This window comes from Cannabis sativa, chromosome 8, assembly GCF_029168945.1.
Source record: "Cannabis sativa cultivar Pink pepper isolate KNU-18-1 chromosome 8, ASM2916894v1, whole genome shotgun sequence".
In the NCBI taxonomy this organism is placed as follows: domain Eukaryota; kingdom Viridiplantae; phylum Streptophyta; class Magnoliopsida; order Rosales; family Cannabaceae; genus Cannabis; species Cannabis sativa.
This window is the reverse complement of record NC_083608.1, coordinates 30,296,645-30,316,388: the sequence shown is the minus strand read 5'-3', so window position 1 is coordinate 30,316,388 and position 19,744 is coordinate 30,296,645. Positions and strand designations below refer to the sequence as shown.

The 19,744-nt window shown below is 33.8% G+C and overlaps 1 protein-coding gene across 1 annotated transcript; it reads right to left on the bottom strand.

Annotated features, from left to right (window-relative positions):
* Positions 1–2,836: 2,836 nt before the first annotated feature.
* Positions 2,837–5,453, bottom strand: LOC115699729 (uncharacterized). Its single transcript, XM_030627264.2, has 2 exons — positions 4,735–5,453; positions 2,837–4,478 (listed from the first exon to the last, which is right to left on the bottom strand). Exons 1-2 carry the CDS (start codon positions 4,761–4,763, stop codon positions 3,026–3,028), a joined length of 1,482 nt encoding a protein of 493 aa, XP_030483124.2. The 5' UTR covers positions 4,764–5,453; the 3' UTR covers positions 2,837–3,025.
* Positions 5,454–19,744: the final 14,291 nt, after the last annotated feature.

The following is a 19,744-nucleotide window of genomic DNA, read 5'->3' as shown; positions in this document are numbered from 1 at the left end:
CATCAGATGAGCAAATAGATAGACCTACTAACTTGATAGGTTAAGTAAGTTTAATTCCAAAAGACTATTTATAGAATATTTTGAGAGTTGTGTTTTATACTATTTTGCGGTATTGGCGGCTGGATGTCTTAGCAATTAAGTTACCTACATATTCTTTTATAGGAATAAAGTCAAACGTAGTTTAAAGTGTTCAAAAATTTTGTATCTTAGAGAACTTTGTGGAAAATTAACTCACTTTGATATTTTGGGGTAAATGATCTCATTTGGGATTTTTAAGGTGAATGACCTCATTTAAACTTTTTTTATAGAGGTGAATGACTTCATTTGGGATTAGATGAGGTGAAAGATTTCACTTGGAATGGCTAGTTCTTAATATTTTTTTTATTCTTTATTAATAAAAGAATAAAATAAAATAGATTATTTAAAAAAATGATTCAACAATTATTATTATTTTGAATAGTTGTTAGTCTTATTTTAATTAAATGGTACAATAGGCAATACAATTAATTTATTTGACCAAATTTTAACTCCATAATAACATTTTGGTAACTAGATAAATATTGCATTGGTTTAGATAAATATTACACTGGTTTAATTAAATCTCTAAGGGCTCGTTTGGAACGCCGTATTAGGCCGTATTGTATTGTATTGTATTATATTGAATTGGATTATATATCATATTTCTATACAATACTATGTTAAACTTTAATTTATACTAAAATATTATATATTTAGGTGTCCATAAAAGTTAATACCACATATAGTTTTACATAAAAATATTGCATAAAATACAATTCAATATAATACAATACAATACAATACGACCTAATACGGCGTTCCAAACGAGCCCTAAAAGAAAATTAAGAGCTTTTTTTTAAGAAAAAATAAATAAAGTGCCAAATTGCTCTTTTTAAATAATACATAAGAACCGCAAATTGTAATTCATATAAATTCTATAATGCAAAATTTTAAAATGTAAATTGATTATTGATTAATTCTCTTAGTAGAAATAATTAGTGTTGTAAATAATTATCTGGCTTATTGATAAGACATGAAATTAACACAAATTTAGAAGACACGAACATAATTTGATACAAAAAATATAGGGATTTGGGTAGAAAGCATCATAATACTACAAATTAGCATAACACACTACCAAAACATATGTATATAGAAGTTTAAATACTATACGACACGACTCGAAAAACTAAAAAAAAAACACATACAATAAATAATAAAACTCAAATATACCTATAATAATAACATTACATAGCTATAACTATTAGAAAATATAAAATTAAAACTACACATTAATTTATTTGTAAAACCTAACTTTGAAATTTGAGTATTTTTAGTAAGCATTTATATTCTAATTATTTAGTATAACTATTTGATTATTTGTAGTGTTTAATATTATCTACAGGCCACGCTTCATAGTTAGTAATACCCTTTAATAGTGATTAAATTAAACTATTTGAGACTTACATTAAATTACACTAATAGTGATATTACAGGTTTTAATGAAAGTCGTTTACCAATTCTCATTTTAAAATGCAGAAGAAATATGGATTGGGTCACCCAGCCCAAGATGATTATATACTGCACTAGAAATGATCATTATTAGTGATGACACCTATCATTTATGAATGTATATCCGGGCCAACAAATGGATACTCCAATCAATTTGATTGATGGAAGCTGATTATCCCTCCCTATTGGTCCAAAAAAGGAAAAAGTGGTCCACTAAACGCTCACCAACTGGGATCTAAGACAAATACAGCACAAAAAGGAAGGCCCCCCCACAAAAAAAAAAGATTATGAGAATAAAGGATTCAAGTAAATACTCAAACCGACCCTTGTAAAAATTGGACATAAATATCCAGAACATAACAATAAGATCATGATCTGTTATGCTTCAAAGTAGGTGCTTCTTCAACAACCATCGAGCTCCATTTTTCTTCTCTAATAATTAGAAGTGAATCTGACTTGACTTTGATTCCTCATGATTCTACAAACTACTTATCTCTCTCTACCTTCAAATTTAAGATTGCCCAACTACAATTTGTGTATTCCCCTACTATGAAAAGGATGTCTAATTAGTGAATAAAAAAACAGGTATTTTTTTTTTCAAAAAATAATAATAATAAAACCAGTTCATTTTCTTTTCAATGGAAAAGAACTCAGCATCTGAAGTTTATAAATATTGTTTAAATGGAAAAGAGGACACAGCCAAAAGGTTGATCCTTTTCTTTTGAACTGTGGTAGAGAATAATATTAGCCAGAAATGCATGATGGGAATCATATCTTGTTGAGGAAAAAAACACTGTTTATTTCAAAGATAAATGATTTAGTAGTGAATAAACAGTAATTGCTGATGTGTTCAAAGCAACTATATACTCTGTACTACAATAATAATACATATAATATGATAATGAATACAAATTGAATTGGCGCATGTAACTTCAAAAGGAAACTTCCCTCATTAAGATGCACTTTTCCATATTTCCCTCTAAAGTGTGGTCCTTGATTCTTTTATAAAGAACACACTTTGAGCAGTGGAAATTGGTTCTAGTTATCACCTTCTGAATAGTTACAAAAAGAACTAAAAAGCTTGTTATCAGAAAACTTGAAACTATTATTGTTTCTCTCTTTCTGCTAACTCCACTTTTTTTGGTTGTTGAAAACTGTCCTTTTGCAGTTAACATAGCAAGATGAAAACGACAGTCCCAATGGAATAATAAACATAAATGGATTCTAATAAGAAACGTAGGATCTAGTTATATGATACATGAATGAAAGAAATCATGTAAAACAAATAAAGGCTGAAGAGAAACAATTTGTTTTGGCTATCACGAACAAGAAGAAAAACATCATCTCATTTAAGATATTCTTGAAGAAAAGCAAAAAAGAGTTGCCTCTATACATTCATTAAGAAACAATGACAGCATAACTCTGAGTAAGATTTAATTAGATTAATGAAATAAATAAATAGAGAAAGAAATTCATGCTTGTGGTCTTCTTCAACTTACCATGCCACGAATCCAACATCTTCATTTGTGTCTTCCTCTGTAGCTGGTAAATTAAGATCGAACAGAACTGTAACCTCGGTCACAGGCTCAGGCTCGGGCTCTGGCTCCGGGTCAAGAGGTTCTTGCCTGATCACCATAGCATTGGTCTCGCGGCCTCCAACAAAATGGGACCTCTTGTGGCCACCCAAAGCTTGGCCGGACTTAAAAATTCTGAAGCATATGGGGCACTCATGTCCTTTGCTCTTCTTTGAAATTGGTTTTCTTTCAGAGAAATATTCTTGAATTTGAGTTTTTCTGGTACCATTCTCAATGAGCTTCTTCTTAGTATTAGCTATTTGAATTGGGCTGATGGCCATCGCTATGCTGTTTTCTCCACTCTCACAAATTGATTCAGAGCAGCCGTTGATCTTACTATGATTGGCTCTGTGTCCCCCAAGAGCTCGATGAGAATGGAAGGTCTTCTTACAAGTCAAACACTCGTATTTGTTCTTTTGACCATTACTTGTACAGATTTGACCATTGGAGGAGGACCAGTTAGCTTCATTCTTGCAAGCTTTCATTAATGATTCAGGTGTGTAGAGACCATTTCTAGTTCTCTTTCTCAACTCATATTTCAAAGAACCTCTTTCCACTTGATCTTTAGCGTCTTCATCGAGCAAGTTCTTTCCAAACCCAGATCGTGATTCCAGCTTCTTAAAATTTCCATTTCTCAGAAACCCATCAACTGAAACATCCGATTCGATTTTCTTAGGTCCATTTCTGAAATACCCAGAATCAGAATTTTCAGAAGCACTGACATACTTGGAAGATTTCAACTCCCCATCACTTGCTCTCTTCGTTCCCACAAACTCATCCAAATTGGAGATTGAAGAACTCAGAACCTTCTTACCACTGATCATCATCATATCAATTGAAGAGGATTTAGCCTCTAAAACCACTGAATTGTTATCTGAAGATTCTCCAACCGAGTTCAAACCTCCTTTATGGCCAGAATCTCTAGACAGCAACATCAAGCTTATAGCCACCTCTTGCTGTTCTTGCTCGATTCCTGAAACAGAAGAACAAGCATTCCCTAGATAAGAGTAAACATCAAGAGTCTTGTACCTAATTCTCTTTGACACTCTGTTCTGCATCGGGCCAGAGGTCTCGGTATCCGAGTGACTATCCATTATCAGTTTGGGCTTCTCGTTAGTGCCCAAATACTGTTCAAACTTTTGGTTAATCACCAACTTCTCTTTATCAGAGTGAGAAGCCATATGACCACATAGAGCTTTCATCGATTGAAACCCTTTACCACATTCTTTGCATACATTTAATTCCTTCAAGAAAACACCACCACCACCACCACTTGAGTCAGCAAAACGCCGACTTTTCTTGGGGTTCTCCCTGAGAACATAACCAGGCTGCTTCCCAGCTTCAGACTCTGAATCTTTCTGGTTCATTCTCACACTAATGAAAAAGAAAAACAAAGATGAAATCTTTAGTGTATAATATTAACTTCAACTCTTTGCTTCTTTTTTGTTCTAGACGGTGAATTGTCACCACATAAAACATTGAAATAGTTTCACTTTCATCGTGGACTACTCTCTGCTTAGAATTTTCTTTTTTTCTTTTGTTGTTGCTTTGATGATTGATGTAATGTTAGCACTCACAACCAGAGATACCCAGTACAGAAAAATAAACAAAAACAAAAAAGATTCGTTACCTGAAGTCTGGTAGAGTGCTACATTCCATGATCTTTTTACCAGCTGTAAATACCTAAATGGTGTGAATAAGCAGAGGAAACTCAAAGACAGCCAGATCGATAAACTGGTGAATGGATCATGAAGTTCCTTGCTTTCTGGCAAAATGAGATGATCAAATGAGGATCCAAGTGTTCAGATGTGACAGTTTTTGTTAAGTACGAGATCCGACCCACACAAAAGGGACCCTCAAAATTCCATTCCCAAGTACTCTTAGCCCCCACAAAATGGATGTACTTGAAGATAAAGAAATAAAAGAAAAATATATGGGTTCATACAAAAATGAAAAATCAAAGTTTTGAAGAATGAGTCGCTAATGATGGCGATGAACGAGCCTGTGAAGAACAATCGAAGCTGAAACCGTGACTCATTCTTCTCTTTTATCTTTGCCCCCCTTCCTTGTTTTTTTCTCTCTCTCTACTCTATTTCTCTCTCTTGTTTGTGTTGTAGTTGGAGGAGAATTCCATGCAGGGAAGCAAAAGGTTAAAAAAAAGAGAAGAAAAGATAGGCAGCACGTGTATTCAAGGGAGCAACCTTCGCTGTTCAATTGGACGGTCAGGATTAAAGGGTATGTTTCGAGATCCCAAGGTGCAAGGAAATAGTACTAGATATGAGACAGTACTTCCTTCAAAGAAAATAAATAAAATATGAGCCAGTACTCGAAGTGAAACATTCATATTCTAGATTAGAGCTTTGTCTTTTGCTTGCATAAACTCAATAAAGGTCAAAATGCCAAAACCGTTATCAACCCATTTATCATATGTATATCTACTATACATTTTGTATTTAAAATTAGTCCAAAATAATAATTTAATTATAAATTTATATTACACATTATATAGACTACTACGGTATTACCTAACAAGTTTGAACGTAGAAACTGATTTTAATTTACATATTAGTGGCGCTTTTTGACATATTAGTTTTCAATAATTTTGGTATTCATTATATTAAGCTATGTAGTCCCGTATAGTATAGGTACCACTAACATAAGAAATTTTTGTGGTGAGAATTTAATTTTGGCTGTCAATGTGCTAAGTGATTCACATACAAATTCGCTTAGAAAAATAACAGTGATGATGCTTGCTTTGATTTAGTCAAGCCTCACCACAATTGTAGTGATCTGCTTGTTAAATACGCATTCGCTGACTTGTCCACTCTAATATATACCAATCTAGTTTCTTACTTCGAATTGGTGGGTTACTAACTATAATTTCCTCTTTGGCTTCTAGCACAAAGCATCTTCTTTTGTGGGTTACATAAATTTCTTCTATTTCAGCCTAATATATACCAATCTCGTTTCCTACTTTGAATTGGTCGAGGCAAACTGTAACATGAAAACCTTGCAAAAAAAAAAAAAACTGTAACATGAAAGGTGACACTTAGGAAGTTTAGCCGCTTGCTTCTTATTATTGTCTAGTATACGGGCAAAGCCTCATAAGGGTTTTTTCTCACATGATTTTTTTTAAGCATCTTTAATATGCATTCTAGGATTCGATCCTATAAACCCACTCATGCATTCCCAATATCATCTATAGCCACTAGCCTCGACTAGTAGTTTTTTCAATTTTCCCACATATATACGATCGAACAACCAAAATTCATTTTTTTTCCTCGTTTTTTATTATTATTATTATTATTATTGAAAATTGTGAGTGGTATATATGATATCCGAACGATGTTTATTTATTTATTTATTTTGAGTTCGTATGATCAATCATCTTTGTAGTTGACCAAAATAGGCAGAAAAGAACAACTTAGATTATTGTAAAAGCTTCATTGACTTTGAATAAAGTGAGTCATATAAATATATATATATTTATATATAGGGTAAAAGTGAGTTATATATTTATCATAATGACGAGAGATAAAGAGATAACATAGACGATCAATGAAAACGCTTTGCTCATAACTAGTAAACATGGGTTAACAATTTCCCGCAGGGTCGTGAGTGGGACGCTGTCATGGATGATGTTGATCCGTCTCCCACTTTACGCGTCAAGATAGATGTTGTTGGAGATGGGAAGATAGTAAAAGTGTTGGAATTTAACTCAAATTATTTATTTCTTTATTTGTTTATTTATATTTGTTAAGTTGTAATATTTTTTGAATAATTATTAATTGTGAGAAAAGAAAAAGCAGGGCCGAGTGTTCTGCAATTCGAACCTACGACATTAAATAATATGTCATACACTTCAACTAACTAAGTTATGACTCTTCGTTGTTTACAATGTACTTAATTTTACTTAAATAAAAGCCTAATAATTTTTTTTTATTTCGGGCCCCAAAAAGAGTGGGCACTAGACACGGGCCTAGCTCGCCTATGCCTACGGCCGGCCCTGTAACCAAGTTTTAATGAGTCTTCTTAAGGAAATTTTGGAATGTCTTGGTCCCCAAGTTATCACGATGCTCAAGTTTTGTAACTTTATAAATATGTGTTCTGTGTATGAGAGAGAGGTGTGTATGGAGAAAAATAGTGAATTGTGAAATGATAACTGTGTGAGTTTGTTGTGTGGTGAGAGTGAGGAAGAAGTAAATGGTATATTAGAATTTGGGTGAAGAGATTGAGATAGATAATATATGTAATTTTGAAGTGATAAGTGAACTATATCTCTCTTTGTGGGTTTGGTAGTTTTACCAAACTAAGTAAATTGCTTTGCTTCGTTTCTTTGTTATTTCATATCGCTTGAAGTTTATTATTTTTCCCAACAAGTGGTATCAGAGCCAAGGTTCAGATCTACATCGAATATGTCAAAGATGGTGTCTTCCACAAAATTTGAGATGGAGCTTTTCGATGGGAAGAATAATATCAGTTTATGGCAAAGCATGGTGAAAGAGATGTATTGGTACAACAAGGGCTCCTAAAGGCACTGCAAGAAAAGAAGCTTGAGAGTATGACTAATGAAGATTGGAAGGAGTTGCAAGGGAAAAGCGGTAAGCACTATTTGTAACGCCCTAATCTATAGGGACGCCACGTATGTGATTTTATAAACTATTTTAATACTGATAGATTAATTCATTATTAAAAATCGTGATAATATTAAAAGTTTGACTAAATAAAACACTAAAAACGGACATTATAACGACATAAAAAGCGTGTTCCGAGAACCCATATTATAAAAAGTTTTATAAAAGAACTATATACAACGATGCCTCAAAAACATAAAACCAAAATATACAATAGATACAGTCCAAAACAACTCCTGGCAACTCGGCACACAGGCCGGCGTGGTCAATATGTACATTGCTAGAGAAGACTGTCACCTCATGGTTGATCTAGCTTTTCTTTGCCTTTACCTGCACCACATAGCACTTGTGAGTCACAAAAACTCAGCAAGAAAAGTAATAATAATAATCATATAGTTTATTATTCGAATATTGTCATTTATACACAATCGGAATCAAACCACCACGGATTGTTCATAAGATAAAATTCAAATCACTACTGGCATCTGCCACAAATAAACATCAGTATACAAATATTTGGTAATACAAAACCATTATACCAATAATATAATTCACATTCATTTAATCATATAAATTATATATATACATGTTACCTCATAAGTAGCCATCTTCATTACATCATGTTGCCTAATCAGGCAAGTCGATACTTTAATCTGATAATCTTGTATTGCATTGCCTAATCAGGCAAGCTTGTTCCATAGCCTAGCACCCATATATCGCATAACTGCATCACCTAATTAGGTGAGCTCGTGCCAAAAACCTACACCCATATATTACATAACTGCATCACCTAATCAGGTGAGCCCGTACCACAATATGACACCAATATATCGCATCCTTTAATCAGACGAGCTCGTACCTATGCCCAATACTTATCATATGTCACTGACGCCCGTACTTACTTCTAGTATGTCGCCAGGAAAATTGCATCACCTAATCAGGTGAGCTCGTACCTACGCTCAGTACTCATCATATAAAACTGACGCCCGTACTTACACCCAGTACGTCGCCAAGAAAATTGCATCACCTAATCAGGTGAGCTCGTACCTACGCTCGGTACTCATCATATATCACTAATGTCTGTACTTACACCTAGTACGTCGCCAGGAAAATTGCATCACCTAATCAGATGAGCCCGTATATCACATGCATAATATTATCACATTATCAGTACTTAACCAATTAGTCTTTTTATTATATAACAATGTTAACTATATCTCAATATTAATCAATTCATAACAATACTAATTGTATTACATACAACGTACTATGCAGTATAGTATACTTTTCTTACCTCAAGTTCTAGTTCAAGTATATTGGTCGACCTACTTGGAGTACAATCGATGATCTTGGCCCTATGTCATAACAATAATAAACTAATAAGTGTTTATCCCAAAACACTACATAACAGTTGCAAAGGACAACCTAGGGTTTCCTATCAAATCTTGTAGTTCAAATGCACTAAAATCAAACTTATATTTTGACTCTAAAATATATACCATATGGTAGATCTCGTCGCAAGCTTCGAAACATTATATAGAACGTCCAAAACGGACACCCGAGTGAAAAATTATGACCAAAATACGATTTCCGAGTTCTCGAGGCTACCCGAAATGGTAAACCGGTTGACCGATTTATCAGGGGCAAAAATATGATTTTTCAAGTTTACGCACTCACCAAAACGATACTGAAACCTGTCCAAATCACCCCAAACTTCATAGAGCACATATATACCATATATACTATCTTACTTACGTAATAGAATCTAAAATTTAGCCCGTAATTAGCAAACGCCACTAGTGTTCGGACCTAAGTTATAAAAAGTTCTAAACTCAATTTTTAACCCAAAATCACCTCAATTTTAGCAAGAAAACATCAGAACTAGTCTCATGACTACACGAGAACAATCCTATAAGGTCAGAACCTTCATAACTATTCTAATTCGTAAAATCCCTATACGAAACTAATTGTTTTACACTTAAAACGAAATTAAATCTTACCTTAAGCTTTCCCGCTTGGAGGATTTTCTATCATAATACTACCACAGCTTAGATTGCTTGGTTCTGGATTGAAAATCGGAAAAAAAAATGGATATAAGAGAAAAGAGAATTTGTTGACGAAGGAGGAAGGTTTCATTTTCGTTCTTCTTATGTTTATAAATGTATAACTTATAATATATATACTTATCAGTAAAACTGATAAGTTTTATATAATAAAAATAATATTATAATAATAATAAAAACTTTATTATTTATAATTATCTTATCATTTCTTAGTCACTAAGAAATCTATACTTTTAGGGCGCTAAGTTAAATCCCACATAATCCTAATTACCCTAATATCAATATTATCAACTTATCATAATACTCATAAATTCTATTAATTAAACCAGTTATGACATTTCTGGCCCCCGATCGAGTCTCCAAGGTCGCCAAACCTGAAAATATTTTTATTACATCGGTAACTCATATTACATTCACATATACCATATAAATCTCCGTAATTTATAAATTATGCTTATTTATCCACTTATAGCAAAAAATTAAATTTATGTTGAACTAGATTAGTAGGATCATAATCTCACTTATTATCTAATTAACCCATAATATAATTATAAATTCTAATTACTTACCATTAGGCTATCGGGATATTACAACCATCCCCTCCTTATAAGAATTTTGTCCTCAAAATTTACCTGAATAATTTGGTAATACAACTCCCGCATCTGCGACCCTAATCCCCAAGTCGCTTCCTCATAAAATAAATTTGTTTATAGTTCAATATCATCATAACTCAAAATACGTGTCGGAGCAGACACATACTTTCTCAACATAAAGCAGGTGGTAAAACTAATCGATAGGCCACCTGGCCTATCCGCTCTAATATCTAAAAAAGATCGATGTATCTAAGTCTTAATCTTCTATTCTTTCCAAATCTATGCACCCGTCTTATAGGTGATACTCAAAGAAATACTAAGTCTCCCACTAGAAATTTAATATCCATATGCTTTAAATCAACGTAACTTTTTAGTAAGCGAGTATACAACTCAAACTCTTGCTATTATTTTATAAGTTCCTTGGAACTCTTTAGGTCCATCGTGCTATTTTATCACTTGTGTTACTCTAGTGAACAGGTGCTCAACATCTTTTTCATACCACTCTTATTAAAGTACCTAACCGATGGTACATACAATCATCACTTTTAGACAAACACTTCGTCAGGAAAAAAAATTATTCTAAGATAATCTTACCTTTATCAAATATGCTCATAGCAAATTTCTAATATTTTATTAATCTTCCCAGATTACCTATCTTTCAAGAATAGAATATTATACTATTTTCACTTTAATCCCCATAGTTCTCAATAACCTCAGTAATCCTTAACATTATAGCCAAGGATACCAACTTTGGGATTTCACAAGATTAGACTATTCTTTCGTATAAATTCCATATCCTCATTTATTGTATATATTGTCTACACCGATAGATAGCATATTAACTCGGTATGTCCAACTGTTACTACTTGGTCAAAACCATAAGATCCCACAATACATTGTTCATAATTGTGTCTTTCTCTCCTTTGGGTTTGGTTACTACCGTCTTACTCATTATGATTGAGTACTTGAGTTGCTATGTGTGGGCATGGCCCTCTTTCACTCAAGGTTTTGAATATGATGAAGAACAATGAAGGAGGCTTGAAATCACTATTGAAGGTGTCTCTCATCTACTAGTTGTCAGAGAATGAAAACTAGATTTTGCTAGGTTGAATAGTCAAGTTGACAAGAGGATGAGATGAGAACATCATGTTCCGTTTATAGTGTTTCAACTAGGGTTTAGGGCTGAATTATATAGATTAAAAAGAATAAAATATTGGGCAAAAATTAACACTAGGGCCGGCCATAATGGACCAATCTATAGTTATAATTTTGCCACTTTTTTAACCACTTATTCTTCTTTCGATAATACCATATTTTCCTATTCAATCCTATAAATACAAAAACTATTTATTTAATAATTTTAATTAATTATCAATCAAAATTATCATATACATAATTTATTAATTATACCATACAAAGTCTCTTAATTAATAAATTGACCCCAAAATCTCTTTTCTTCACAATTAAGCCCTTGCTTAGTGAAAATTCTTAAATAAGACATAGTCTAATTTTAGAATTATAATTGATCAACTAAAATCAATTGACTGAGTCTGCCACGAGTATTATCTCAACTAGTGAGGGACCATGGGCTTATATAACCGAGCTTTCAATAAGTAGATCTAGAATTTAACAAGTAAATTCTATAACTTATTAATTCTTGCGCCACTATAAATTTGGAATTAATTAGCACTCTCAATTATATAGAACACTCTATATGTACCACAATATAGATACGTTATGGCTATCCATTGTTACAATCCTAATAGTCAAAGATCCTCTATAAATGATCTAGACTGAATAGAGACAAATTTATCGTTCTACCCTTCAATGTATTTTATCCTTAAAACACTTAGCAACCTATAAATGATACTTCAGTAAACTAATTGAAATGAGGCCTCCATCATTAATCTCTATTAAGCCAAGCTCGAAGGAAATCATCATTTCACTTCTAAATACTTATAGAAGCTATAGATTCCATAACTATGTTTAGCGCTCCCACTCAATTGAACTACCATGTTCCCAAGATGCAAATTTCTGCCAGAACCATAGGTTAGCATCCACAAACAACTTGAAGAACATAAAAAATACAACTAATTTGAACCTAACCATATCAGGATCAAGATCCATAAACCTAAGATCAACCATTGATATTGACTTAGAAAGATATAACGGTAAGTTTATGATATCTTATCCAAGATCAATATCGGTCCCTTTCAATGTATACTCCATACATCCTATACTAATAAACTTTTCTAATGCCTTGAAAAGAACATAACACTTATCCAAGGTGTAAGTATACCTTATCGCCGATTACCATGTCACTCTAAATCAAGTGAACTGACCAATCATGGAAATTATACTTTTGAACATATAATCATTATATTCCACTGTGCTGACAACACTATAATCATGAACAAATATATACATATTTATATATGTTCGGGACTTAATAGAATTTATACATTAAACATAATCATGAAATAAATCATGTGAACCATGCAACATAAAAGTGATTTCTGATCTTATATTAATTAGTAAATTTGATTATATTGAAATGAGTTTTATGTAGGGCACAAAACCCAACAAACTCCCACTTGCACTAATATAAAACTAAAAGTGTATTTCAAATAATCTCAATACCTTGATATCCAGATCAAGTGTAGTATGTAGTATTCTATCTGTAACAGGATCTGACAAGTTGTAATCAATACAAACTTTCTCCACCATTACATATCTTTAATCACAAAATCCTTGATATTGTAAAATTCCTCTCTATATGTCTGGTCCTCTATGGATACTGGATTATTTACTTTTTGGCAACTACTTCTGTGTTAGTCAGGAAGTAACACTAGTAGTTAATAAAATATTGGTACACTATCAAAAACTGTATAGAACCTTCCATAGGCTGAATAAGTATCTTTCCTGCAACTTTAGCATTCAGTCTCACTGGTAGCGTTATAGATTCTAGATAGGTTTTTACACTTATCCAAAATCACTGCTCCACCCGCAGAGTAATCACCATCTCATCAGTAGACTTTCTAGCATCGAGGCAAGTCTAGAAACCTAATTTGGTGTAGTCTAAGAGTATTAAAGTACCACCCTTATCGACTAACGTATAGTTCATTTTCTTGATCTTAAGATTTACTTGATTATCTTCTAATGTTCCTTTCCTGGATTAATCTGATACCTACTCATTACTCCCACTCAACAGCAGGTGTCCAGTCTAATGCATAGTAAAGCATATCTGAGGCATCTCACTATTAATCCCAAGGAATTCTTTCTTTGGCCTTTATCTTTTCTGGAATATTTAAAACCTTTCCTTAGATAAATAAAATCTATATCTAGAAGTCGTGAAGCTTCTATAGATGTAGCCATTAGGAAAATGCTCCAGCATCTTACTAAAGTAAGTTGCTAGCACTAGAGTAAGTAAATTACCAGGCATACCACAAGCCATAGGTTTAGATAAACTCAAACCTTTAATACTAGGTGTTAACGCAGATTTTCGTTAAGTAAATTTGAGCCTCATAGTAGCGATTTCACACAGTAAAAAATAAAAGCTATAAAAATATGAACACAGGATTTTTTACTTGGTTTTGTAGTTAAAATTCTGCATAGTCCACGAGTCAATCTTATTCAGATTTCTGATTATATTTTAGGGCCTCCCTTGTATAAGTTTTTTTCCCCTTCCCTTTTGATTATGTATGCCACTATTTATAATTACATAGTGGGTAGTTAATTACAAAAGTTGACCGTAATCTTTACAGTAATTATTCCCTCAAATCATGGTATTTAATTACAAATCACGCTAAGTAAATGCGATTTTTATTAAGAATTCACACAGCTATGAATATCCCGCTCTTATTGGACTGAGATGAATGCATATTTTAGATATAAGGAAGCCTTATCATATGGGTATGCCTCGTTGGGAATAGAACTGAGTTCACTTTGATGGAGAGTTGGTGCTTGTCATATAACTTCCCGACGTTGATATTGTTTTAATTCTGATAACTATAGTTTCTGGTGTTGAGATGATCTTTCTCGCGTGCGTGCCATCTTACAGGGAGGTAGATGCCTCGCTATCTATCACTTTGACCCCCGAAACTATTTATACTTAGTTTGTATATCATGTCATATACACTAAGTGTTTTTATTTTTGTCATATCTCTTCCACGCGATGAGGTTAATGCCTCATCATGCACACTGTCACTCACATGGTTTCTCGTTGATACATGAGTTCGCAGTTCGCACATTTCTGTCTCGCTTAAGACTGTTCAGCCAGCCGAGTTATAAACATACTCTACAAATTAGGTTTCTAATGAGTTGTTCCATGCCAAGTGTAATTACAATTGGTGTTTGAGTTCTTCGTTCTTCCCAGCTCAACACGTGTCCTCTTCTAATGTGCTCACAAAATTTTGGGTATAACAATTGCTCCTTAAAAAATTCTTTTTTTTTATTAAAAAGAGATTTTTAATGATTACAAATAGTAATTTTTTCATGCTCCTCTTTTTTGAAAAGACACATGTCCTTTGATTTTGGCGGTTATGCGGTTTCGAGGTACATCAGAATTAAATGACCATCTTTTCCACTTCTACTTTGAATTATGTCCATAGGATCAAACCCTTCTCTCATCTAACGAAGCCACTATCATGGGCATAAAGTAAGAAAAAAGGGACCACCTTTGCATTATTTCCTTCATTTTAAAAAGTCTGAAAAAACTCTTAAGCTTCTTCATCAAGGATCACCATTTAGTTTTTCCGAGGACTTGCATGCCATCTTTGTCCTTGACCTTTTTTCTACGAGTTTCTTCCGACTTCATCCTCTCAATGTGATCCTTGCTTCGTTCGAAGATTTGCATACAGAGTACCAATCATTGCCCCAAGCCTTAACTTCAAACAGTAAGTTGCTTTCTTCTTTCTCATGTTTGTTACATTGTGTGGATTTATTACTTAGTTTGTTTGTATCATTGTCATCTCATCTAGTTTTGGTAGTTTTTACGGTTAAATTTTATATAGGCCCATACTAGGGTTCAGGAAATATGTAGGTTGTTTTAAGATCTCCAACTCATTACCTTCGAGTTTGATAAAATTCTCTCCAGGGATTAGGACTGCTTTTTGCCTGCAGTAATGTCCCACTCTGGCTCAGGAATTTATTGTCCAGAAGATTTAGAGTTTGAGTTCCCTACAGAATTAGCCATCCCGTATAAACCCAACCCTTCAAAGCCCACCTCCAAATTAGAGTTGAACGATACTAGGGTTAGGGAACACGTAGTGAGAACCCACCAGGAAGATATCGCTAGTCGCTACAGGCATTTCTTGCAAGAAATCTCCGAAGGCAAACACCGATTCTTACAAGAAGCAGACTGGCCGGAACCTTCCATCGTGTCCTTTATTCATGTGGCAAAGCCTTTGTTTTTACCCAACGTCACGATTGTTTTTAAACTAGGTGACTTGGATTTTGAAATTATGCCTCCCAAGCCATGTACATCAAAGACTCCCCACGACCCCAATGTCACCTTTGAGGCTGAGTTGATAGAATCGAAAGTGCGGTCTATCTTAAGGTGCAAACATATTCCATTTAGACCCCACTGTGGCACCAAGTTTCATGTTTGGTGCCACGTCCAAAATCCAAAGGCACAAACATATTCCATTTAGAGCCTATTAAGATGTCCAACCATTAAATAATCTACTTTTCAACTCCATACATTAATGGGCCATAGTGTACTTCAAGGCCACAAAGACACAAAAAGCACGTATGAGAGTAACACAAGACTCCTTTTCAAATGGTCAACAAATCCAACTGGTGGGTCTCACTCTGAACTCTAAGTTACGTGTCCCATCTTCCTCCAAAGTCCATCTGATGCATAGTGGCCATTTCTCCCACATTCTTAAGCATATCAAGCCACTTCTTCTATAAACTTTCACACGTAATGTATAGCTGATGGAAAAATTGGGTCTATAAAATGACCCCAAAGCAAAAGCAAAAGGCATCAGATTTTAGAGTAGAGAAATACACTTTCTCATCTTGTTCTCTCTTATTACTATTTTATTTTACTTATTTTAGTGACAAAAATGAGTGGACTACTTTAAAAATATTGGTGAGGTTATAGTGTAGCTTTTGTAATTCTTATTTCTATTATTGATATTGATTCTTTTGTGCTTCATCACCATATCTCATTTTTATTAAATTGTTCTTCATCTTCTAATTTTTCTTCCAAAGTTAATAGTATCTTTTATGTAAGTTCAGTCATGCTTTTCTTATGTAAGTTAGACTATTAATATTTTGGTATATTTATGATATTTTATGTCGTTTACTTCATTCTGCCAATAGTGGTATTTTGTCGATTTATGATATATAATATGATATGCTGTCAAGTTAGAGGTGAGATTCAATTTATGCAAGATTAATTAATTTGCACTTTTATTATATACATCTTCCAGTTGTAATTAATGGTGTAGATTTGCAACTGTATTTTGAATTAATATCGGTATTAGAATAGGATTTGCATAGCTATATTTCTACCTTACCAAGTTCTTTATCTGTTCACACCCTTTCACTCATCATTTTATTATTTTTACTTCATTCACTTTTCTATCATTTTCTATTTACTTAACTAATCTTTAGTGGTAATTTGCCTCCTTGTGGATACGACATATAGCCCGTTTACTACCACGAACGCAGTGTAACTAATTGGGCGACATCACCCAGCGATGGTGGTTGTCACCCCCCTCAAGTTGGGTCTTGGGGGTCACCCAACAATGGTGGTTGTCACCCCCTATCAAGTTGGGTCTTGGGGGTCACCCAACGATGGTGATTTTCACCCCCCCGCCCCCCCTCAAGTTGGGTCCCGGGGGGTCACTCAAAAAGAATGGTTGTCACCCCCCCTAAACGAGGGTCCCGGGGGTGTTGCCCCCAAGTATGGGCTTCATCCCCAAAGGTGGTTGATGACCATGTCTCACCCATAAGAGACCCTTGTCGTCAGTAGCTCCTTCAAATGTTCAAATACCACGAAAGGCTCAAAGTGTTGGAAATTATTTTACCAGGATCTTAGATCTACTCACAAGTATGTTTATTAACATCCTAAATAAGAACTTTCTAAAACGATAAATTAAACACATATAAAGTTTAAGAAACCTTACATTGGGTGCAGCGGAATATAATGACTCCTTCCGTTCAGATATCTAGCCCTTGATTCCTTTCTGTAGCAGAGCATTATCAATATCTGAACCTGGATCTCTTTCTCTGAATCTTTGATGCTGAAACTCCTTTGCTGATGATCTTTCTTCACGATCTTCCTCACTATGATTGAGGTATTGCTTGATGTGTGTGGGCACTACTCTAATCACTAAGGATTTCGAAATATTGAAGAAGAAGAGAGGGAGTGGTCAGCCAGATAGGGAGAGAGAAGGCTCAGTTTTTCTGATTCAGAAAGTCTGAGAAAAAGTCTTATTTTCCTGAAGCCTTCACTATCTATTTATAGCATTCCACTAGGGTTAGATTTGAATTATATGGCATTAAAATAATGAAAAAATCAACTTAAAATACTACAATAGGTGGCCGGCCATAGCTTTAATGGATTGGGCCTTGCTTTTTGCAATTTTGTAATTTTAACACCTTTTGTATCTGATTTTCTCAAAAATACCAATTTCTTAATTCAACCATTTAAATGCCAATTCTAACTATTTAATAACTATAAATAATTATTAAATAATATTGTCATTTATCATATTTATTAATTGAACCATACAAAGTATCATAATTAACAAATATGCCCCTATAAACTCTTTCTTTACAATTTCGCCCTTACTTAGTGAAAATTTCACAAATAGACATAGTCTAATTTGTGAATCAAAATTGATTAATCAAAATCAATTACATGAGTCTTACAAGCAATATTATCTCAACTAGTGGGGGGACCATGGGTCTATATAACCGAGCTTCCAATAAGTAGATCAAGAATTTAGCACTAAAATTCACTAACTTATTAATTCTTCGTTGAATCCACGCATAGAACTTAGAATTGCACTCTAAGTATATAGAATGCTCTATATGTTCCACCATATAGACACATCATTAGTTATCCATTGTTATAATCCTAATGTGATCAATTATCCTCTATATGAATGATCTACACAGTAAAGGGATTAGATTACCGTAACACCATACTATGTATTTTATCCTTAAAACACTTGACCCCGTATAAATGATATTTCAGCTTATGTGAAATGAGATCTCCACCATTTATTTTCGTTTGTTCAAGCTCGAAGGAGATCATCCTTTGCTTACTATTCGCCAGATAGAAGCTATACATTCCATGTTTATGCTAGCGCTCCCACTCAATTGCACTACCGTGTTCCCAAAAAGTACGTATCACCCTGACCTAAAAGCAGGCTTAACTAACAATTCAAGGAACACGAATAGCCTTTCAAGATTGAGCCTAATCATAACAGGATTAAGATCATTTGATCTAGGATCAACTAGGCGATATTGACTTGAATAGATTTTACGGTAAGTTTAATTAAATCTAAGTCAAAGTTCAATATCGGTCCCTTCCGATGCATACTCCATGCATCCAACTTGAGCTTTACTTTAACCAATGTTCTGGAAAGAACATAGTATTTCTCCAAATACAAGTAAGCTCTTGTTGTAGATTATCATATCAATAAAACCCTGTGTCTGATAAATCTAGGAAACTTTATTCACATAGTCATGTTTACTTTCCAATGTGTTGACGGCACAATAAAGAGGATCAAGTATGTGAAAAGGGTTTCAGATGAATTTATACATTATGTACATATAATCATGAAATAAATCATGTGAACCATGCAACATTAAATGTTATTTCTGATCTATATTAATAAGTAAATCTGATTATATTGAAATGAGTTTTATTTAGGGCATAAAACCCAACACAAAGATAGTTGTCAATCCACGAAAATATCAGGATATTATCATAAAAATCAAACTTCAATTACTTCCAAAAATCAAGGAGACAGTTGAGGTAGCTCCGCGTTGGTCGCGTCTCTTGAAGTGAGAAGCACGGACCCCCTCCCCTATATAAGGGGTCACCCATGACTTGGGAGGGGGATCCGCAATCCTAAACACTTAGTATAATAAACACTACTCATTCTTTGCCATCAAGAGCTTGTTCTTGACTTTTGCAACTTAGATCAATAAAACTCAAGGGGAGTAGGCTATTACCGACATCCAGGGCCGAACCTCTTTAAATTTTGGTGTCTTTTATTTACATTTATTGCAAATTCCGGTGTCATTAACTGCATTTATTACTGTGATTTTGGTTTAAATTTCATTTATTACGACTCCGTGTCGGTTGGCTAAAAATCCAGCCAACA